Raw genomic sequence first — 24,489 nt, forward strand, 5'->3', positions numbered from 1 at the left:
TGATGGGAGTTGTATTCAGCATCTGCTGTGTACATTGTGTGTAAAATAAAGAATTAAACTGCGTGGGCTTTAACGTTTTTTTTTTTTTTTATAACCAGCAGAAGGAAAGCCGCCCTCTGGGGGCTGATGTTTTTATCCTGGTAAAGGGGCCATTGGCCCTAAATGTTCCCAGGCTATTAATAAAAGCTCACAGCTGATTGGTTAGTGTTTACAGGTTGACCCCAGAAAAAAATTGACGTAAGGTCCCCCTATAAATTCTTATCAGCAAAAGATAAACAGATAGCTGTGGGCTGATATTAATAGTCAGGGAAGGGGCCATAGATCTTAGCCCCCCTTCCAGGCTAGTAACATCAGCCCCCAGCGGCCCGTGAAATGGCGCATCAATAAGATATCCTGGTGCTTTGGCAAGTGGGATAATAGATTTGGGGATAATGTCAGCTTTGTATTGGCAGCGGACATCAAGCCCAGGGGCTAGTAATGGAGAGGCGTCCTCAATTACTAACCCATAGTCATATTGTAAAAAACAAAGCGTACAAAATAGTCCTTTTTTTTAAATAATGACACTCCTTTATTGAAATAAACCCCCCCCCCCTCTTTTTCCCATTCATTAGGGAAAAATGAAAAATAAAACAACCATTTTCCTCACCTGTCCGACAAGAAGATACGGTTATTTATATGCATTGTCTTCTCGTTGGACATGTAAGGAATATGGTTGTTTTTTATTTTTACATTTTCCCTAATCAATGGGGAAAAAAAGGACGGGAGTGTTTTTCAATAAAGGAGTCTGTCATTATTTCATATAAAGGACTTTATTCTGTGTGTGTGTGTGTGTGTGTGTGTGTGTGTATGTATATATATATATATATATATATATATATATATATATATATATATATATATATAATATATATATCACTCACTCTCACACACACACACACATACACACATACATACATACATACATACATACACACACACACACACTGACTATGGGGTTAGTAATAGGGGCGTCTAATAGACGCCTCTCAACTGCTAACCACTGGGCTTGATGTCAGCTGCCAGTACAAATCCGATATCAACCCCAACCTGATTACTCCACTTGCCAATGCAGCTGGGCAAGTGCTCTTAGCCTCGCTCTTCCCCAGATTTGGCGCATCTTTTTTATGCGCCATTTCTGGGGCCACTGAGGGCTGATGTTGGCCTAGGAGCGGGACCAATATCCATGGCCCCTTCCCTGGCTATTAATATCAGCCCACAACTGTTTGTTTAGCCTTTGCTGGTTAGAATTTATAGGGAGACCCAAAGTCCATTTTTTTCTGGGGTCCCTCAGTAAACTAACCAGTAAATGCTAACCAAACAGCTGTGAGCTGTTAATAGCCTAGGAACATCTAGGGCTAATGGCCTCTTTCCCTTGCTAGTAATATCGGCCCTCAGCAGGCAGCTCTCCCTCTGCTGGTTATGAAATATTGGTGGGAGCCCAGTTTTTTATTTTATTTTTTTATTTAATTCTTTATTTTACACACACTGTAGACAGCAGATGCTGACTACAACTCACATCATTGTCGCCTGGGCGTGCTGATCTCTGGGAGACCAGGCGACAATGATGTGAGCTGCCTTCAGCACCCAGTGCCTGGGAACAGCGTAAACTGTGCCCGCTTTTTTCAGGCGCCGGTACGTGTAATACTAATGTAGCACACAGGCGCCACACACATATCTCCGATACTGGTTTTCCCAGTACCGGAAATATCAGGACGTATGAAAGAGCCCTAATTCTGACCTATTGTCAGTGTAGTATCTGCATATTAAGCGCACTGGGATCTGCTACAAGTGCCGCTCCTTCTTCTTTTTTTTTTTTTTTTTAAATCTAAAGCTGAAGAGGCCATTTAGTGATTCCACCTCCTGATGAATCTGATTTAAATACCTGCTGTTCACTTTGTACCTTCCCTGATTTTGATGTTGTTGTTTTTTTTTTTTTTTTTTTTTATCCCTTAAGTAAGCAACCACTTTCTGTGCGCTTCTACATTTTTTTTTTTTTTTCATGACACATGTACTTTGTGTAATTAAGTATATCATAATTAATAAGGTGATGTAATAACCGTATAAATCAAATAAAATTATGAATGTGAAACATTCCTTTATTTAATGTTTAGGTTTTCCAGGCAGGTTTTACAATGATAAATTGTGGTGTTTTTTTTTTATATTCCCTATTTGGAAAATACTCCTGCACCTTTTCTGTGTTCTTCCTCTTTTCTTGTAGTATGGAGGACCTCACCAGGTTATCCTGGTACAATATAGCACCTTCAAACTTGGGTTACTGGAGCTCTCTCCTTTCTGATTTCCAAATATTAGGGCCTTGGTTACTTCCAGAACTCAACAGGAAGGTTGTTCCAAACATCTTGGAGAACTAACCACAGATATTCTGTGGCTGTAGACTTGCACAGCTCCTTATGTCATTTTATGTAATACCAGATACTCTATATTTAGTTTAGGGCGCTGTGATCACTTTCTGGATTTACTGTTCTTTACGCTGGAGAAAGATCATTATGACATTGGCTTTGTGTTTGGGGTGGTCATGCTGCTGCAGGTATAAATTTTGACAGTCCAACGCCTTGCTAATTTTAACATGAAGTCTATTTGAGATTACATGAGAAGAGGCAGAAAAATTGTCTCAAGGCTACATCCACAGAATATCTGCAGTTCTCCCAGATGTTTGGAACAACCTTTTTGCCAAGCTCCTTCAAAACATGTGTGCAAGCGAAACTGTTTTGAAGGCACAGGGCGGTCACACCAAATGTTGATTTGATTTAGTTGTCTCAATTGTTCATTCACTTTGCATTTTGTTAGCTTGATAGAAATATTAATACGTTATTTTTATCTTTCAAATCATTCTTTGCAACCTTTTTCCACACCTGCCCAAATCGTTTGTATTCGGAGCCATCAAAGAAACATCCGATGACATGCTCTTGTAGATATCTTGTCACGACCGCTTTCCTGTGCTAGAAACTGTAGGTGTCATTTCCAGATCTGGCACAGACCTACCGAGCAGATCGGCCTTTGCTTGGAGGGATCGCTGGATGGGAGAGCATGCCTTCATTTATTTTTAAACCATCCATGCGATCATTTTCACAGTTGTGTAAAGGATTCCAGTATAACATTTATCCATTCTTTTTTAGCCATCATTTTAAGACATTGTTCACTTTTAGAAGATGTGGGTTAATGCATCAATTTTTATGCAGGCCGCAATACAAAGCAGTCCTGCATTCTAGTGTCACGAATAATAATTATACTTTGCAAGAACAAAATGGGTTTCAAAAAGACAACTTTTTCCATATGTCTACAACACATGTTATCCCACTTGTGATGAAGTTACCAGTGTTACTCTTCAGTAATTGTTATGAATTGTATCTTCAATGCCTTATATACACTGCTCAAAAAAATAAAGGGAACACTCGTATAACACATCCTAGATCTGAATGAATGAAATATTCTCATTGAATACTTTGTTCTGTGCAAAGTTGAATGTGCTGACAACAAAATCACACACAAATCATCAATGGAAATCAAATTTATTAACCAATGGAGGCCTGAATTTGCAGTCACCCCCAAAATTAAAGTGGAAAAACACACTGCGGGTTGATCCAACTTTGATGTAATGCCCTTAAAACAAGTCAAAATGAGGGTCAGTATTGTGTGTGGCCTCCACGTGCCTGTATGACCTCCCTACAACGCCTGGACATGCTCCTGATGAGGTTGCGGATGGTCTCCTGTGGGATCTCCTCCCAGACCTGGACTAAAGCATCCCCCAACTCCTGGACAGTCTGTGGTGCAACGTGACGTTGGTGGATGGAGCGAGACATTATGTCCCAGATGTGCTCAATCGGATTCAGGTCTGGGGAACGGGCGGGCCAGTCCATAGCATCAATGCCTTCATCTTGCAGGAACTGCTGACACAGTCTAGCCACATGAGGTCTGGCATTGTCCTGCATTAGGAGGAACCCAGGGTCAACCGCACCAGCATATGGTCTCACAAGGGGTCTAAGGATCTCATCTTGGTATTTAATGGCAGTCTGGCCACCTCTGGCCAGCACATGGAGGGCTGTGCGGCCCTCCAAAGAAATGCCACCCCACACCATTACTGACCCACTGCCAAACCGGTCATGCTGAAGGATGTTGCAGGCAGCAGATCGCTCTCTACAACCTTTCACGGGCACCTCCATTTTGAAGGAGGTGCCTTTTATATGAGAGGTCCTCCGGCCATTGGCCGGGGACTCCTCAGGATGGTGCGTGCGGCCCCTTTAAGAGAGAGGAAGGGAGCGCCCTAAGCACAGTGCCCGGGAAGCTGCGCGTGTCGGCAGAAGCAGGAGAGACGGAGTACGCCGGGCGGTGAGCGCGGCGGTAAGAGGGACGGCGTCTCTTCCTGTCAGGTGGCAGAGACTCCGATACTACAGGAGCCTATGACATAAAAACATTAATTCTTGGGATGACCCCTTTAATAACTGCTTTAAGAGCTAATTGGCAAAAGGGGTTTCAAGGATTCTTTCACAAGAAAATTGCAGCAAGATTATACTTTTTGTTGTAAAAATACAACTGTAATGCAGCTGTAATTTGTAAGGATAAGTGCTTAACTGATAAAATACAGACACTGGTTACTGACAAAATAAGTTCTCAAAAGAGATTGGTTAGTCCACCATGCCTCAAGGCAAACTTGTTTCAGTGGACATAAAATAGAATTGCAGCCCATCGCAAATTAGCTCGAGATCAACTGGATGTTCCGCTGTCCTTCTGGAAAAATATTCAATAACACAAAAGTGGAACTTTTTATCACACATGCTCAACAACAAGTTTGGAGGAAAAAAAAAATTGCACACCATAACCTTATTCCAACTTTGAAGCTAACATTGTGCTTTGCTGCGTTATTGCATAAAAATCCAGAAAGTAATGAATTCAGCTGTGAATCTAATAATTTTACTAGATGTATTGGTAGCAGTACATTACCTTTTTATATTATTGTGGCGATGACCTGGCAACACTTCAATATCACATCATAGATATCGCTAAATGAAATATTCCTGTTGCAAATCTTTAATAATTAAATCGTGAAAAATCAGGGCTGTGGAGTCGGTAAGCCAAACCTGCGACTCAGAGTCCTCAATTTCCCTTACTCCGACTCCGACTCCACGACTCCGACTCCCACATATATTGCTTATATTTAAGTGAAAAATTTATTGTAGTACAATGTGAACATCAGACATTTAATCATTTTTGATACAATAATCAAGATGGTTATATGAAAAAGTTTGGGCACCCCTATTAATCTTAAGCTTAATGTTTTCTTAAAATTGGTGTTTTTGCAACAGCGATTTCAGTTTGATATATGTAATAACTGTTGGACACAGTAATGTTTCTGCCTTGAAATGAGGTTTATTGTACTAACAGAAAATGTGCAATCTGCATTCAAACAAAATTTGACAGGTGCATAAGTATGGGCACCCTTATCATTTTCTTGTTTTAAATACTCCTACCTACTTTTTACTGACTTACTAAAGCACTTTTTTTGGTTTTGTAACCTCATTGAGCATTGAACTTCATAGCCAGGTGTATGCAATCATGAGAAATGCTACTTAAAGTGGCCACTTGCAAGTTGTTCTCCTGTTTGAATCTCCTCTGAAGAGTGGCATCATGGGCTCCTCAAAACAACTGTCAAATGATCTGAAAACAAAGATTATTCAACATAGTTGTTCAGGGGAAGGATACAAAAAGCTGTCTCAGAGATTTAACCTGTCAGTTTCCACTGTGAGGAACATAGTAAGGAAATGGAAGAACACAGGGACAGTTCTTGTTAAGGCCAGAAGTGGCAGGCCAATAAAAACATCAGAAAGGCAGAGAAGAAGAATGGTGAGATCAGTCAAGGACAATCCTCAGACCACCTCCAGAGAGCTGCAGCATCAACTTGCTGCAGATGGTGTCACTGTGCATCGATCAACTATACAACGCACTTTGCACAAGGAGAAGCTGTATGGGAGAGTGATGCGAAAGAAGCCATTTCTGCAAGCACACCACAAACAGTCGGCTGAGGTATGCAAAAGCACATTTGGAGAAGCCAATTTCTTTTTGGAAGAAGGTCCTGTGGACTGATGAAACCAAGATTGAGTTGTTTGGTCATACAAAAAGGCGTTATGCATGGCGTCAAAAAAACACAGCATTCCCAGAAAAACACTTGCTACCCACAGTAAAATTTGGTGGAGGTTCCATCATGCTTTGGGGCTATGTGGCCAATGCCGGCACCGGGAATCTTGTTAAAGTTGAGGGACGCATGGATTCCACTCAGTATCAGCAGATTCTTGACAATAATGTTCAAAAATCAGTGATAAAGTTGAAGTTACGCAGGGGATGGATCTTTCAGCAAGACAATGATCCAAAACACCGCTCCAAATCTACTCAGGCATTCATGCAGAGCAACAATTGCAATGTTCTGGAATGGCCATCCCAGTCCCCAGACCTGAATATCATTGAACATCTGTGGGATCATTTGAAGAGGGCTGTCCATGCTCGGCGACCATCAAACTTAACTGAACTGGAATTGTTTTGTAAAGAGGAATGGTCAAAAATACCTTCATCCAGGAACTCATTAAAAGCTACAGGAAGCGACTAGAGGCTGTTATTTTTGCAAAAGGAGGATCTACTAAATATTAATGTCACTTTTCTGGTGAGGTGCCCATACTTATGCACCTGTCAAATTTTGTTTGAATGCAGATTGCACATTTTCTGTTAGTACAATAAACCTCATTTCAAGGCAGAAACATTACTGTGTCCAACAGTTATTACATATATCAAACTGAAATAGCTGTTGCAAAACACCAATTTTAAGAAAACATTAAGCTTAAGATTAATAGGGGTGCTCAAACTTTTTCATATAACTGTATTTAGATAGGATGGAGGGATAGAGTGTGATAGACAGATGACAGCTACAGACAGCAAATAGTACAGTACATTGCACATATCGCATATATAGTTCACACACATTGTACAGAGAGCACATAATAATCACCTACAATGTTAGCATTAGTTACCTTCCTGTGACAGAGATGAGCAGTAGTACTTTCACTTTCTCCAGCTCGGGGCCCAGGAATCGGATCCTGTGCAGGGCAGGCACCCCTCCCCCTCCTCTCTGGTGAAGATGGCAGAAGACAGGACAGAGGAGGGGAGATTGCCCCCTGCAGTCTGGAGCCAGTGCAGGACTGGAGCACTGCAGCATACAAGTGAGTTTTGATAGGTGCATGCCCCTGCTTCTAGGAGGGGGGGGCAACTGCCCCTCGCTGGCTACGGTCATGGTTCCCATACAGCATTTTTGCGGATCCTTTTTTTGCAGTAAAATGCAGTGTCTCTGGGCATCCCAGCAAAGTCAGTGGGTTTCAAGATATGACATTAAGACACATCGTTTTGTGAGGATCCGTTTTTGGGCTCAAAAATGGATCCTCACAAAGAATGAGCATGTCAGTTTGTTCGTCGTTTTTCTAATCTGATTTTGCTATTGAAAACATTATCTATGACCTCAAAAACCTTTCAGGTGATGCGGTTTTTTAAAAAGTGTAGCCTTAGATCAGGAATAGAACAGCCATTTATAGGACATTTCATAACTTTCCCAAGTTCCTATGAAAAAATATTCCCCACAAACTGCATTGATCTACTGCACCCAATTTATTATATATTTTAGGAGTCTGAGTCGGTCCGTTTTATACCGATTCCACCAAAATGAGCTCCGACTCCACAGCCCTGCGTAAAATGCGTTGATAACAATAAAACCATAAATGATCAATGTAAATCAAAATTAATATCCATAGAGGTCTGGATTTGGAATGATACTCAAAATCAAAGTGGAAAATCAAATTACAGGCTGATGTAACTTCAGTGGAAATGCCTCTAGACAAGAAAATGATGCTCCGTAGTGTGCGTGACCTCCACGTGCCTGTATGACCTCTCTACAATGTCTGGGCATGCTCCTGATGAGGCGGCAGACCTGGATTAACCCCTTTCTGACGTGGTACGTAATAGTACGCACCACGTCGTCACCCCCTGTTCAAAACCGGGCACATGTCAGCTCATTTATACAGCTGACATGTGCCCGCAACAGCTACGGTGGAATCAGGATCCAGACATGGCTGTTAACTAGTTAAATGCCGCTGCCAATCTCTGACAGGAGCATTTAACAGCGCCGTGCCGGAAGCGCGTCACTTACCCTGCCCATCGGTGACCCCGTCACGTGATCATGGGTCACCGATGGGTTGGCATGACAACTCGGTGTCTGCAGCAGACCCCAGTGGTTGTCATGTCCAGATTGCTATGAGCGCCGTCCAGTGGTCGGCGCTCATGGCAAGTGAGCTCATCTGCTACATAGAGGTGATCTGCTCATCACCTGTATGTAGCAGAGCCGAACAGGTAATTGCTGTTTCTAGTCTCCCATGAAGACTATTGAAGCAAGCAAAAAGTAAAAAAAAAAAAAAAAAAAAAAAGTTTTTTTTTAAAAAATATAAAAGTTTAAATTACCCCCCTTTGCCCCATTCAAAATAAAACAATAAAAAAAAACATATACACATATTTGGTATCGCCGCGTTCAGAAGCGCCCGATCTATTAATATATAAGAAGAATTAATCCGATTGGTGAACAAGCAGGATAATGAGAGAAAAAATCAAAACGCCAGAAATACTTTTTTTTGGTCGCCGCAACATTGCAATAACGGGCGATCAAAACATCAGATCTACCCCAAAATGGTAGCTATAAAAAAACGTCAGCTCGGCGCGCAAAAAATAAGCTCTCACCCGGCCCCAGGTCCCGAAAAATTGAGGCTCTACGTCTCAAAAATGGGGCCTTTTTTTTTTTTTTTTTTTTTTATAGCAAACTTTTTGATTTTTTTTTCTCACCACTTAAAGAAAAAAGGACTTATACATGTTTAGTGTCAACGAACTAGTAATGACCTGGAGAATAATAATGGCAGGTCAGTTTTAGCATTCAGTGAACGTGGTAAAAGAAAAAAATAAAACTGTGGAATTGCACTTTTTTTGCAATTTCACCGCACTTGGAATTTTTTTTGCCATTTTCCAGTACACAATATGGTAAAACCAGTTCAAAAGTAAAACTTGTCGCGCAAAAAATAAGCTCTCACGGCCATATTGACTGAAAAATAAAAAATTTATGGCTCTGGGAGCAAAGGAAGCAAAAAACGAAAAGACAAAAAAAAACTGAAAATGCTGCGGTCATGAAGGGGTTAAAGCATCAGTCAACTCCTGGACAGTCTGGTGCAGCGTGTCGTTGGTGGATTGAACGAGACATAATGTCCCAGATGTTATCGAATGCATTCGGGTCTGGGGACGGGCGGGCCAGTCCATAGCTTCAATGCCTTCATCTTGCAGGAACTGCTGACAAACTCCAGCCACATGAGGTCTAGCATTGTCCTGCATTAGGCGGAACCCAGGGCCAGCCGCACCAGCATATGGTCTGAGGATCTCATCCTGGTACCTCATGGCAGTCAGAGTACCTCTGGCTAGCACATAGAGGGCTGTGCGACCCTCCAAAGAAATGCCTACCCACACCATTACTGATCCACTACTAAACTGGTCATGCTGGAGGATGTTACAGGCAGCAGAATGTTCTCCACAGTGTCTCCAGACGCACATCTGTCACATGTGCTCAGTGTGAACCTGCTCTCATCCGTGAAGAGCACAGGGCGCCAATGTGGAATCTGCCAATATTGGTGTTCTCTGGCAAATGCCAATCGCCCTGCAAAGTGTTGGGCTGCAAGCTCAACACCTGCTTTTGGACTTTGGGCCGTTATACCATCATTCATCCTCATGGAGTCTGTTTCTGACAGTTTGAGCAGACACATCGATGTTAGTGGCCTGCTGGAGGTCATTTTGCTGCTCTCTGGTACTGCTCCTCCATGCACAGAGGAGGAGGTAGTGGTCCTGCTGCTAGGTTGTTGCCCTCCTACCGCCCCCTCCACTTCTCCTGGTGTACTGGCCGTACTGGTGTGCTGGCCTGTCTCCTGGTATCCGCTCTATGCTCTGTACACTGTGCTGACAGACACAGCTACCCCTCTTGCCACAGCTCTCATTCATTTTATTTTGAACAAGAATACAAAAGCCCTTAAATTTTTACATTTTATCAACGCAGGTGCTCAAACTGTTTTCCATTACAATTTGCACAGCTTTGCCTCTTACGCTTCGACAAACTTTTTTGCACAAGTCTCTTTGGGTATTAATTTCTTGAAATGCATCTCTTTTATGTAATTTTTCAAATCACTGACACTTTTTGGTTTTCGACTATAAACTTTGTCCTTGAGTACTCCCCAAAAGAAAAAATCCATTGGGGTCAAGTCTGGTGAACGTGTCGGCCAATCAAGTGGGCCTCTTCGGCCAATCCATTTATTAGGAAATGTTTCATCAAGATACTCGCGGACTACTCTTGAATAATGTGGAGGGGCCCCATCTTGTTGGAAATAAAGGTCATTTGAATTAGGCTGTTGCTTTAACTGGGGAACAACTTGATTCATTAGAATTTCGAGATACTTATCTCCTGTGACTGTTCCATCAAAAAATATTGGTCCTAAAGCACCAAAACTTGAAATACCCCCCCAAACATTGACACCAGGCTCATTTAGTTGTTGCACGAATGTTAAATGCATGTTCTCATTATACCAGTAAATACTATTATGTCTGTTAATATGGCCGGATAATTTGAAAGAAGCTTCATCACTCCACATAATGTTATCTAAAATTACTGGATTTTCTTCAATTTCGTTAAGCATAATCTCACTAAATTGCAGCCGCCTGTCTGGATCATCTTCCAATGAACCATTAATTAGACGTGGACGATAAGCTTTCCACCCAATAGATTTCAGGATTCGCATGATAGAAGCTCGTGAAATTCCCAATTCCACAGAGGCTCTTCTGGTGGACTTTTTTGGACTCTGAACAAGTTGTTTATTTTCTGTACAGGCTGTTTTGGGTCGACCAGTTTTTCTAGCATTAAGGATTGAGCCAGTGGCATTGAATTTGTCACGAATGCGGTAAATGGTTTGTCTCTTTGGGGCTTGAGTACCAAATGTTTCAACCCAATTGGCTCGAACGGTTTCAGCATTTTGAGATTTCCAATACTCTGTTAAAATCCATTTTCTTTCATCTGTATTTAAATTATTTGCCATTATCTGTTATCTGAATTATCTGAAAAGAAAACAGATTTGGGGGAGATCTATCTGTGAAAACTAGATCTGTGAAACTGGCTCAGTTGCCCTTAGCAACCAATCAGATTCCACCTTTCATTTTCCAAAGAGTCTGTGAAGAACGAAAAGTGGAATCTGATTGGTTGCTAAGGGTAACTGAGCCAGTTTCACTTTACACCATGTTTGATAAATCTCCCCCTTCATAACCTTATTACACTTTCTGTCCACCTACTTTTGGACCACCCTGTATATCTATCTTTATTGGTATATAAATATAAGAAAAAACGCACAGCAAGCATAATTTTAGCAGTGCCAATAAGTGTATACAGCAAAACTTGTCAAATTTGTGTAGTGGACCACAATGCTAATCACACCCTCCAAAAGAATAATTCTATACAAATCCATACTAATCAAAAAAATGTTTAGAAAGCTGCATAACCAATGAAGTAGCAAATGGGGGGAAAAAACCCTGGAATGTAAAACCGAATTGCAAGCTTACAAGTGTGGACTGTTAGTACAGTATAACGAAGGGATAAAGAAGTGTGACATCAATAACGACATCCTAGTGCTGTCAGTTTTTCACTGAGTGGCTAATTTTTTTTTTTTTTTTTCTACAGTGGAAACTGAGCAGAAGCTCTGAGTTTTTAAGGACTTTTGCATTTTTGAGGGGGATTTGAAAAGTTTCTGTTCCAAAAACCCTTTGTAATTCTCAGTGTGCACATAGGTACCTGAAGAGGGGGAAAAAACCTCCCCCCCAATCAGTTTTTTTGCATACTAGAAAAACTGATGAAGATGTGACAGTAAAAATTGCAGGGGAAAAAAAGGACTTCTGAAAAAGTCTAATTTTAAATCTTATTTTATCAAACAAACCTGCTTCTTTCTCCTTCGGCATTGACCATCCATTCTCTAAATATTTTCAATTCACAGGTAAAATCTGTTTTCCGTGAAGACAGATTTTTCCACTGCTATACAGAATTGTGGCTGTGTTCCCACAATGAGTTTTTGGTGAGTTTTTGACCCTTCATATTTTTGAAAAAAATGCAAGTAACCTATCTTAATAGGTGCAGAAAATCTGCAACCCCAAAAACTCAACTGAAATGTCATGGTGGGAATGTAGCCTTAGGCCGTTCACTCGTTCAGTATTTGGTTGAAATGACTGCCGTTTTACTGGAGCAATAGACTTTCATGAAAATCGCTCCAAGTGATTACATTTTGTATACGGGGTTGCTGGATATGATGACAATATTTGTAGTATTATTAGATGGCATCTTCATTTCTAGAGGGTGCAATTTTTTTAGTCCTCTGATAGATGATCAGGAAACTACAGTAGTGTTGCAGATGCTCAAACGTTCACAGTTGGATGAAGGCTATTTATACAACCTTTTTTATACTGTTGTGGTAGAAATGATGAATTTTGTATCTTCATGTTGTGGATGACTGGTTTGTTTGCTTTTCTAGAATACTTTATATGCCATGTGTATTATGCATTACACTGATATATTACATATATTGTAGTTAGGGGCAGGTTAATCCAGGGCACCCTTTCCTTTTGATCTTTTTTCCATGTTCTTCCCTCCTGTGGTGTTACAAGCAGCATGTTTTATGAAGTGTCTGATATACGGTGGCCCTCTATCTGCTGTCGGCCGCTTCTTTATAGCGCTGATCTATAGAATCTGTTTTCCACTTGCACTGGTAGTCTTTCTCAAGCATATCATGTCTTCCGATTGGATGCAGTAATTCTTCTCTGTTCATGCTGTTCTCGAGGCGATCTAAAAATAAATGGCAAAGCACAGAGGAAAAGGAGTAGGTAGATGTATTGATGTGTGACACCCCCCCCCCCCTTCCCCCAGAGAAGCTTGTTTGCATAGGTTAGGGGTGGGGCACATATGTGACTACTAATTTGTACCATTTGGAGATCTGCTTAGTGGCTTCCTTTTGTCTGTATGCCTTCCACTCACCATGTGCAGTGTGACTGCCCACTCATGATAGCAGGCGAGGGTGTAATGCAAGGAGCAGAGAGACATTGTCTGTGGATGGCATGCAGTTGTCGGAGCAGAATGTGTATCTGGACACATAATTTCACATTCATTGGCTGTCTAAAGAAAGCCATTTCATGGGAGGATTGGACAAGGAGCTGCGTCAATTTGCTGCCCGTCTCCAAGGCACTGATGATGCTGCCTTCACAATCTGGCTAACGTCACTGCTCCATCACCCAGCCTGGGTGTGGGCTTGTTGCTCTCCCCCTTCTCTCTCCTCCTTCCTTTTTTTTTTCTCTCCATTTTTTCTCTTTTATTTTGTTCTTGGATAGATTGTACATTTCTCTTGCTGCCTTCTACTCAATGCTAACAGCATGATATTTTGCAATCATTTAGGTGAATACAAAAAGGACGAACTCCTGGAAGCTGCCAGGTGAGTGCTCTTTAAATTTCCAATGCTTTTCGGTGGGGTGGGGGGAGTGAAGAAGGGAAGAGGTGGTTGAGGGGCAAAGGGATCCAGCCGGTTTACAATAGCATTGCGGTGTTGTTTTGTTGGTGCTCGCTCATACACTCCACAGCTGGCCAAGTTCATTAGTATGGATCTTTGCACACTTGGCTGCCTGTGAAGAAGCGGAACAGGGCATTCATGGAGATGACACGCCAAATATTGTGTCTTTAACCATAACGTTATGCCATTGTTTCACCGAGAGTGGAAATGTCATACCATTTTAAGCAGCAGAATACCTATATATGCCAACCATAATCATCTTGTTACCTATCCTTCTATTACACACATACTGGTGTGTTTCAGAAAAATGATGTTACTAGCAGAGCACTGTTACAGAACTAAAGGATCCAGAAGTGCCTTACTTAATCCATATGATTTTAGTGACGCAAGTAAAAATTTCTAGAAAAAAATTAATCAAAAAAAGAAATCATTTTAGGTATGAGTGATATGATATATATATCATATTCGGAATAAATGGCGCTATAATAAAGTGTGTGCATGTTTGCATGTACGATATACAATTTTGATATATATAATGTATATGTGTATGTATTTGTATATATAAAATGAATGTGTGTCTGTATATAATATATGTGTATATATATTTATATTAATTGTATGTATGTGTATATATATATATATATATATATATATAATAATATAATATCATGTGCCAGCTTTCTCTATCTCCAAAGTTGCATGTTGTCGAGTTTATCAATTGAATCGTTTTTGTTGGGATATGGACATATGCAATATGTTCCTTATGCAAATGGAAGTTTTTATTGGATACTAATTAGCTAAAAGTGTGAACACATAACACCTATGGTAGTTTGAGCTTCACTGATTTGATGTAAAATTGAGAAGCTACTTTTCCAGTTATTGTCTTGATGAAAAATTTTAAAGAAAACCAAATTGTGCTAGAAGATGTGTGTGACATTGTAGAGCAGGAGTTAAATGCTTGATATGAAGGGCAGGGAGAACAAGAAGTCATTGCTTATTTAGAGGACACCGTTCCGGTCCGGTTTGGGTATTATTCACAGCATCTACTGCATTTAATTCACATTGTTGGTGGGCTGCCATATAACAACTTAAACACTAGGGAAGAAATACTTAATTTCATTATTTTGTTCTCCCAGGCTCGCTGCACATAAATCTAAGCGACCTGACAGTTTATGGAAATGAGCAGAAGCCTAGGCATCATTATTAGTTTCCCCCTTGTTGCTGGGGGGCAGTGCTGGAATCTACTGCAATGATGCTACTCAACCAGTGTCATCCTGTCTCCGTCTCTAGTAATGATCTCACTGCACATGTAGAGTAGGACTTACCACTCAAGCCGGATGTTGTACATTTGCTTGCTTTTTATTTCCATATTATTGTACTGCAGTATCTGTCAGCGCATTCTTCTGCCAGTTACGTTTTAAAGACCTAATGGCACATATGGGAGTTGAAAAAGCTAATCTTGGCACCGGTATTAAATATCGCATACTTGTGCATGTCTTCCTTTGGCACCTGTCTTTATTCGGAAAGGAAGTTTTCTGATACCGTTTGCCAGTTCTATGCCCACTTTCTAAGAATTGCCTCAACAGCCAAAAATTGTAGTAAAATGTGTTTACTAATATGTTAGAGTAGTTTAGAAGGAATTGGAAACCCAGTATCGTAATCCTTTTCTTTTTCTATTTCTGTAGGAGTGGGAATGAGGAAAAACTCATGGCTCTGCTTACACCTTTAAATGTGAACTGCCATGCCAGTGATGGACGCAAGGTGACCACTCCAGCATTGTCATTTTTTGTTTTTACGTGTACCAAATTATGTGTTTGACAGATATCTGCGTTTAGTGTTCATATCAATATTGTCATTTTCTTAACATTTACACTTAAAGGATTCTAAGGACAAGTCTGTTCCTCCTTTGTTATGCATGTGACTTGCACAAAAAGTAGATCAGTGTTAAAGGAGTTTTTTCCCAAATTTGTTACTTGCTGATCGCTGGGGGTCCTACCTCTGTAACCCCTAGCAATCCTGAGAAAAGAACTCTCTAGAGCTCTCTTGAATGCAGCAGAGGTGTGCATGCTTTGCCTTTGCTCCATTCATTGTAATGGGACTGCTTCACAGTTTACTCAGCTTTGCGCTGCAGTCCCATAGATAATGAATGAAACGGAGGCCTCCACTCCACTTAAGACTCCACTTGGCAGAGTCCTTTTCTTGGGTTTACTGGGGTTCCAGTGGTTGGACACAGAGCAAACAGCAAGCTATCCCATATATTAACTGGAGGTAAATTGTGATTTTTGGGAAAACACCTTTAACAATGGAAAACCTCTTGTGGTCTCCTACATCTGGGATAGAGAGCACTATATAGTATAAATTACAAAGGTCAATAGAATGTTGATTTTATTTATCCTAGGACAATATGTAGACATAATATAATGCATTCTTTCATTCAGCACTGTGGAATGACTTTGTATAGTTTACCATTTAAGAGGTTATCCAGGGCTTAAGTTTTGATTTGTTAACACTTAAAGGGCACCTGTCAGCAGGATTGTTCTCAGTAAACTGCATATACTGTCAGGTGGGCGACATTACACTGATTAAAATGATACCTTGGTTGATGAAACCCGTCCTGTGGTTCTTGTGTAATTTTTACTTTCAGTTTGGAGATAGTGATATGCTCGTACTTCGGGGCGGCCTGTGGGGTGGGCTCTATATGGTGCTCTGCTTACTTATTCATCTGTATGCTCTTAGGACAGCTCACTGTGCCTTCACTAACCTGCCTCCTATTTTACATAATGCATCTAGTAGTGCGGTGCTAGGTAAAATAGGAGGAAGGTCCGTGAAGGCACAGGGAGATGTCCTAAGAGCATACAGATGAATATGTAAGCAGAGCACCATATAGAGCCCACCCCACAGGCTGCCCCGAAGCACGAGCATATCATTATCTCCAAACTGAAAGTAAAGATTACACAAGAACCACAGGACTGATTTCATCAACCACAAGGTATCCTATTAATCAGTGTAATGCCACCCACCTGACAGTGTATGTAGTTTACTGAGCACAATCCTGCTGACGGGTGCGCTTTAAGAGCAAAATGATGTACATGTGTGTCAGCGCTGCAATCGGCATGTATAGAACGAGCTCAGGAGCAGTGTCTAGGAGCTGAGCTCTGATCGCTGTTGTTAACCATTTAAATGTCACTCACAATCTCTGACAGTGGAGTTTAAATAAAAAAGAGGTTTCCAGATTAGTTTGCTATGGCAGCCAGGGGCCTGCTGAAAGCTCTCGTGACTGCAACTTTGTACTCCTGTGAAGCCCAGCCACAGGCTGAGCTTCATAGGAGACAACGATTTTCACTGTATATTGGAATAGTGTTAGCTAATACTATATACGGAAACATATCAGACAATCGCAGGCTCAAGTTCCCTAACTAAAAATAAGGCAAAAAAATGTTTTTAAACCATAACACAAATTACATTATAAATTGAATACAGCACCCCTCAATAGCCATTCTCCCTTGTTAAAAATAAAGAAATTTAAAAAATATTTATGTAAAAAGACCCAATCAGTACGATTTTGTAATGTAAATACATGGCTGTTCTGCTGCTGTAATACTGATTACATTGATACATTTGGAGATGAAATCCGCTTTGTGGTTCTTCTTCATCGGCATTTGAAGTTTTCTGCTAATTATTTTTCGGTGCACAGGGGCCAGACTGTACCCTCGGTCTTCTCCTCCCTGTCTGTGGTTCACCGGCCCCTCAGCCTGCCCCCGGTCTGTGAGTGACAGGTCACTGCTGAGATTTCCAACAGACTGCAGGCAGGTCATTCACAGACCGGAGGGGTCCGGCCAGAGAATCACAAACAGGAAGGAGAAGATCCAGTGCACCGAAATCTGAAATGGCCATTAACCCCTTAATGACTGAGACAAATTTGAGATTGTTTTCGTGACATTGTACTTCATGTTAGTGATAAAATTTGGTTATGATTTGCGTATATTTATAAAAAAATGTCGAAATTTTGACAATTTGAAAATTTTCAAACTTTAATAAATTTGTTTGCCCTTTAGATGCTACACAGAAATTAATGCGAAGTGGAATGAAAAAAAATAATTACATTTTACCTCTAAAATGTTGCTTTAGCCCTAATTTTTTCACTTTTGCAAGAGAACACCAAAAAGTGGACCCCACAGTTTAATTACTTTTTTACAAGTGCAACGATACCATATTTGTTCTGTTTGCACAAACGACAGGGCTTTGAGCGAAAGAAGCAATATTTGAAATTTGTAACACAAATTTGGCTGAAAGAGATCACTGACACTGTCACTTTTGCGGGGCCCCTGATGTGCCTAAACAGCAGAAACCCCCCACAACTGACCCCATTTTGGAAACTACACCCATCTAAGATTTTATCCAGGGGGGTATAGTGAGCATTTTTAACCCACAGTTACAACACAGAATTTAATAAATTAGGTCGTCATATTGAATTTTTTTTTTTTTTCACAAAAATCTTGCTTTAGCCCCAAATGTCTCACTTTTGCAAGAGGTTACAACATAAAGTGGACACCAAAGTTTGTTACCCACATGCTTACGAGCGCGACAATACCCCACATGTAGTCAAAAAGTTCTGTTTGGACAAACTGCGAAGATCGGAGCGGAAGGGGCATGATTTGATATTGGGAACACAAATTTGGCTCTATTTGGAATAGATTGACATATTTGCAGAACCTGTGTGGTTAAGGAAAACAGAAATCCCTTTTTTGTAAATTATACCTGCTAATGTATTTATCTAGGGAGGTAGTGAGTAGTTTGGTACCACCATTTTTTATGCAGTTGATGCAACACAAGTTTAAAAAAAAAAAAAAATCACAATTTGCATTTTTTTCACTGTCACCTTCATGAATCTTTTTTGTACGTTTTGAGGAACACACCTCAAATTTTATTGCACTAGTTTTTGTAGTAATTGTCTGTGTACACGTGATACCCTTGGTAAAGAAATGGTGTCATTAGTTCCCAGACAATTTAACCTGGGATGCCAATTGTCTGGGGGCAGTTTGGTGGGTTTATTTGGCCCTACCTCCCTATATTAGATAGGTGCACGTGTACCCTGTTGTGCTCTCACATATTTTGTACAATTTTACATTGTATTTAGCGCTCGCTCTTAGAGGAGGTAAATTGGAATGACAGACGGCCCTTGAAACTAAGGAGATACTCCTTGACTGCAACGTTTTGACCTGGGGTATAAGAATGTAGAAATGAATATTTTAGGAGGGAAATTAGGGGGTTTCAATTTAAGGCAATCATAATTGGGGTAATTTCTTGGGCGGGGGGCTTGGGAATTATCACTAAAAGGAAGGAATCTCATTAAGGCTTCATAATGGGCTCAGGACCTGACAGCTGCAAATACAGGAGTGCTGTGGACAGATTCTGTTGCCCAGTAGGAACGGAGGGTGGATTTTTTTTTTCTAAACCCATGTTGAGGGTAAGGCCCCACAATTTTTTTTTTTTTATTTCAGGGACATTTGTGGGGATCCATGAACCGGAATGAAAGGATGTGGGTTTTTGGGAAATGTATTGTCTGGCATATAAAGTGATTTGGTGGGCAATCGTAGGGCTACTGGGGTAAGAAAAATTTTGAAAAATTCAAAAGGGGTAAAATTTGTGAAATCTAACTTTATTCCAGGGGTAGCTAAAAAAAGGGGGAATTTGAGGGGAAGATGCATTATCGGGATACCACAGTGAAGGGGGGACTTGATCCTGCCTCTGACGATTCAGCAATAGTGACTGACTCCACTAGCATCGGGCTGTGGGATCTGTTGGAGGAAGAAGAGTTGTCACTGTCTGAAAACTGCTCTACTTCAAAAGCAGATTCGGATTCTCTGCTGGAGCAAAGCAGGGTGTATTCCTGTTCCATGGTAAACGTTCTGTGGGCCAATGTTTTATTTTATACGAATACCTAATAGAACCCCCCTCCCCCTCACCAAAAAAAAAAACGAACCTAATCTAACACTAGTAAGTCTAATGTAACAGTAGTGATTTTTTTTATACTTTTGAACAAGCCCTAACACTAGCTAAAGGCAAAGAAAGATATTTAATTTTTTTTTTTTTTTTTTTTATTTTTTTTAGAATTTTTTTTGTGACTAAGGGATGACAGATATTGGGCTTTTGATCATTATGATAGGATCTATGACAGTGATCAAAAGTCAGGGATCAATAGAAAAAATCATTGATGTTGCCGAGTGCCGGCCAGCAGATTTCTGCAGGCACACTGCTTTTGCACCTGTCATTTTGCTTCGTGGACAGGAGGAGGAGGGCCGGGGTTGGCGTCGCTGGTTCCAAGGTATCGTGGGGCTCCTGGGACATCATTTCTCTCTCCTCTGATATGTTAGATAATTTCAGATGAGAGAGAAATTATTTTTAAATTGGCCTTTACTTTTCTTTAACGTGATCACTTGACGGGGGAGACGGGAAAAACTGGCCCTGATCATGTTCTCCAGGTTCTCAACTACCCCCAGTAGCTGAAACGCCGGAGATTTTCTGACACTGGGGCCGCTATTGATTTATTTCTCAGTGCCATTGAAAAGCAGCGCTGAGGAATAAGGCCCCTTAACTGCCGCCGTTAAAAGACATATCTGCGATCGTTAAGGGGTTAAAGAAGAGCCACAAAGCGGATTTCTTCTCCAAAGCTATCAATGTAATCAGTATTACAGCGCCATTTTTTTAAATCTTGCTGACAGGTTCTCTTTAATATCTCTGCGTCCAGAAAAATCCAGTTTTTGAAGATAATAAATTAACCCATAAGTTAAACTCTCTCTCTTAAAACACCAGAATTATGATTTTTTTTTGGTCTCTACACCTCCCTCAAAAAATGCAATGAAAGCCCATCAAAATGTTGTATATTTCTCAAATTGGTATTAATAAAGCTGTCAGCTGAGGGCACAAAAAACAAGCCCTCAGCTCTATCGCAGTAATCGCCCTGGTCTAGACAGTCATGTTTCTATCTATTCTTACTGTACAGAGAACACTGTAAAAACAAAAAAACTATATGCGGGATTGCATATTATTCACCTGTTCATCCCATGGATTTTGTTTCCCAGTTTTTCAGGACAATATAAAGTGGTTTTGCCTGCTATTACAAGTCCAGAGCTATATCTGATCAAAAAGGTGCTCCTATGATTTAAAATCACGAGATTGCAGGGTCTGACCCCCATGGATTCAGTTAGGTCATCAATTTTAAAGTCGTGAATAACCCTTTTAATTTATTAAAGTCTGGTGTTAGGGTATGCGCTCACGATGCATACCAGCCTGTGGCCCCGATGCTCCGGAACAGCCGCCGGCGGCTTCCGCTCTTTATGCAAATGAGCAGCACCATTGTTTATTTTTTTATTCACCTGCGGACTTTCCTCATAGGGGTTAGGTCTTTTGGGAAAGTCAACATGCGGACCCGCAAGAGAAACGGGTATGAAGATCACATCTCAAAATGGTGAATTTTGTAAGAAGCCCTGCACAGAAGAGCAGATCTGGATGCATATATACTGGTGTTAGGGGTTTAGAGATAATTTAAGTATTACGCTAGAGGCAGGATAATACTATGTGCGAAGAGGTGCTTGAATCTGGATACGACAGTGTGTTAGGAGTGCTTGATGGGAGAATACTGAATAGAGGTATTGTGGGAATCCCTAGATCTTGGTATACTGCTTCAAGGTGCTTTATGTGGAAAAGCTTTGGTTATCATTATACCCATAATTGTAGCTTTGGCTGCCACTACTGTGAGGGGGCAGGGTCTGGGCGTGGCTCGCCACCCTCGCAGGGCTGGGCGTGGCTCGCCACCCTCGCAGGGCTGGGCGTGGCTCGCCACCCTCGCAGGGCTGGGCGTGGCTCGCCACCCTCGCAGGGCTGGGCGTGGCTCGCCACCCTCGCAGGGCTGGGCGTGGCTCGCCACCCTCGCTGGGCTGGGCGTGGCTCGCCACCCTCGCTGGGCTGGGCGTGGCTCGCCACCCTCGCTGGGCTGGGCGTGGCTCGCCACCCTCGCTGGGCTGGGCGTGGCTCGCCACCCTCGCTGGGCTGGGCGTGGCTCGCCACCCTCGCTGGGCTGGGCGTGGCTCTCTAGGTCAGAAAGGTAGGGAAACCTCTGGTCTAAGATGTATTATAAAGTGTTCTTATTTTCACTTGTATTGTTGATTTATGAAGAAAAAAAGAAATAAAATGACGATTAGAGGGAATCTGTCTCAAGGGTTTTGCCCACCAAATCTGAGAGCAGTTTAATGTAGTGACCTAGACCCTGATTCCAGCAATGGGTCACTTACGGGCCTGCTTGATGTAGTTTTGATTAAAATCTCTATTTTATCAATAGGAGATTATAACTAGAGTACTAGTAAACCTTCTGCCATGTAGTACTCCATATTCATGAGCTCTATATAACCCTGCCCCTACCACTGATTGGCAGTTTTCTTCCTATGTACGGTGTATACAGAAAGCTGACAATCAGTGGTGTGGGTGAGGTTATACAGAGATCAGCATTCAGGGAACTGATAGATCTACAGCAGCGTAAATGGTGATTTTATAGTAAATACAACAAGCTGCCCAGTAAGTGATACATAGCTGGAATCAAGGTCTCGGTCCCTACATCATACTGCTCTCAGATGGGCTAGCAACAAACTGGTTACAGATTCCCCTTAATGCTTGGTTCAGATCTCTTCTGAGTTTTTGGTCAGATGCGCCTGTTGGGAGTATTCCCCAATATGCATTCCTCGGATATAGCCTTGCACTGGCATACATCTGCCATTAGCCACAATTGTAAAAAGGAACATATACTGTGCGGTTATACTCTTTTTATCAACTTCTGTGTTCTACACCGATTTTAAGGAAAAAGCAAAAAAAACTTAAATTGTGAGCGTGTTAATACTTGAGCGATGATGATCCAGGGTACAGTGGATAGAACTGGATATCCCTTAACTAGGAGACTTGGCGGGTTGAGATATGCGCTCATAGCGGTAAAAATCCCTAGAATGCATCTGTTAATGGGTACTATGACACTTGGTGGATCAGTGGTTTTGCTCTACATGTACAGTAGGGCCCATGTATCTCAACTATCTCATAGATGAAGCAGGAAAGTTGTTGCTAGATATTTTGACACCTTGCATTGCTTCCCTATATTAACGCTTTCTATATAAAAAGACTGGTTCACATGAACCTTTTGCATTGCTGAATAGCACATTTGTATGTACAGCATGCTGTAGATCCTTTTACTGCAGGATTTGATAAATTGCTTACCTCTGCTTACACTATTGCTGCAGGCCATGCAGTTAAGGTCACTGACAATGTAATAAGATTACACAGTAAATTATAAATCATGCGGACTGTTAATTGGACTTGAACTTGAAACTTTTTTTTCTTTTAATGGGTAGGATTTGTCAGGCCCTATGCCCATATGTCTGTTAACAGTCCAATTCTATCTTTTACCTTTTGTTCCATTTCCTACTTGGACAACGCCTTGTCATCCACCACGCTTGGCCCCGATAAAATAATAAAGCTTATACTCCCCTCTCGTGCTGGCTGTGTTCCCGCGGTGTCGGCACTCTCGGTCCTGAGGCTCCCGTGCTGTTATTGTGACGCGTGACCCAGGAGCCCAATCAGCGCTGGCGTCACTGTCCCCACCTTTGTACGAATTGAACATGAAGAGGAAGTCAGGGATCAGCTGATCTTTCACTCCCTCTTTATGTTCAATTCGACAGGAGGTGGGGACAGTGACGCCAGCGCTGTTTGGGCACCAGGGTCACGTGTCACAATAACAGCACGGGATCTCCCCGACCGAGCGTGCCGACACCGCGGGAACAGAGCCAGCACGAGAAGGGGAGTATAAGCTTTATTATTTTATCGGGGCCAAGCGTGGTGGATGACAAGGCGTTGTCCAAGTAGTGGACAACTAGTTTACTTATTGCTTTTGATGATGCTAACAGCCAATTAGTGATGAAGAAATGTTGGCAACAGAGTGAAACGTGACATCACCATAGATGCAGAGAACAATGCACCATTGCTGATTACCAAGCTCCACTATAAAAGAAAATTGCTTCTTAAGCAGAGCCTTCTGGAAGGCTGCTTATCGAGATAATGAAATATGTTTTAGTAGCCATAAAATGTGTAAATAAATGAAATGGAGATCTAGAAACCTCATACAATCCAGCACTACCAAAATATAAAATCTAATGTTTATTGCAAAGTCCACTAAAACACGTTGCAAATGCTAAGATCACGCGATCCACCACATACTCTGTTCTTATTTGTAGCAGTGCCTGGAATGTGTGAATGGACTAGCAAGTCTTAAGGTGGTACACAGTCTGAACATCACCTATTTGTGAAATATCAAAGTGTAAGCATTAATGCACAAGATCTTATAATCAGAATAGATATGATGTATAGTAATCTTATAACACTTGCTCCTCCAGTTCAGAACTGCTGGATATCTGCATTCGAAACTCATGTACTGGATCCTAAATACCACCCTGGTTAGCTAATAAACAGAAAAACTGACCTGCACATCCAAAACAAGAAATAGGTGTGTACAGGTGCTTACTAGGAGCAGCCATCTCCATATACAACTAACAAATAAAGTAGCGCACTGCAACTCTAAGGATGCGAACATGTTCGCATACTTGGCATTGCAGAGTGCTACTTTATTTGTTACCTGTTTAGCTAATGGCGCTTCCAGTACCCATTCCTTTTTACCCTGTGAACTTATACGGATTTACCAGTAAGGCTTTGCAAAAGTCTTAAAATTAGGATCAAAATAAAGTGAGGAAGGGGA

The 24,489-nt window shown here is 41.4% G+C and overlaps 1 protein-coding gene across 2 annotated transcripts in view; it reads left to right on the plus strand.

Annotated features, from left to right (window-relative positions):
* The window catches only part of TNKS (tankyrase), a 234,322-nt gene that overhangs the window by 86,544 nt on the left and 123,289 nt on the right, over positions 1 to 24,489 (plus strand). For both annotated transcript variants that reach the window (XM_073636936.1, XM_073636937.1), the window contains exons 4-5: positions 13,589 to 13,625; positions 15,386 to 15,461. In XM_073636936.1, the coding sequence (XP_073493037.1) occupies positions 13,589 to 13,625; positions 15,386 to 15,461 (113 nt within the window). The remainder of the gene's footprint in view (positions 1 to 13,588; positions 13,626 to 15,385; positions 15,462 to 24,489) is intronic.

The sequence above is a fragment of the Phyllobates terribilis genome, unplaced genomic scaffold (assembly GCF_046119375.1).
Source record: "Phyllobates terribilis strain yellow unplaced genomic scaffold, ASM4611937v1 Scaffold_1__5_contigs__length_1240528914, whole genome shotgun sequence".
Classification (NCBI taxonomy): Eukaryota; Metazoa; Chordata; class Amphibia; order Anura; family Dendrobatidae; genus Phyllobates; species Phyllobates terribilis.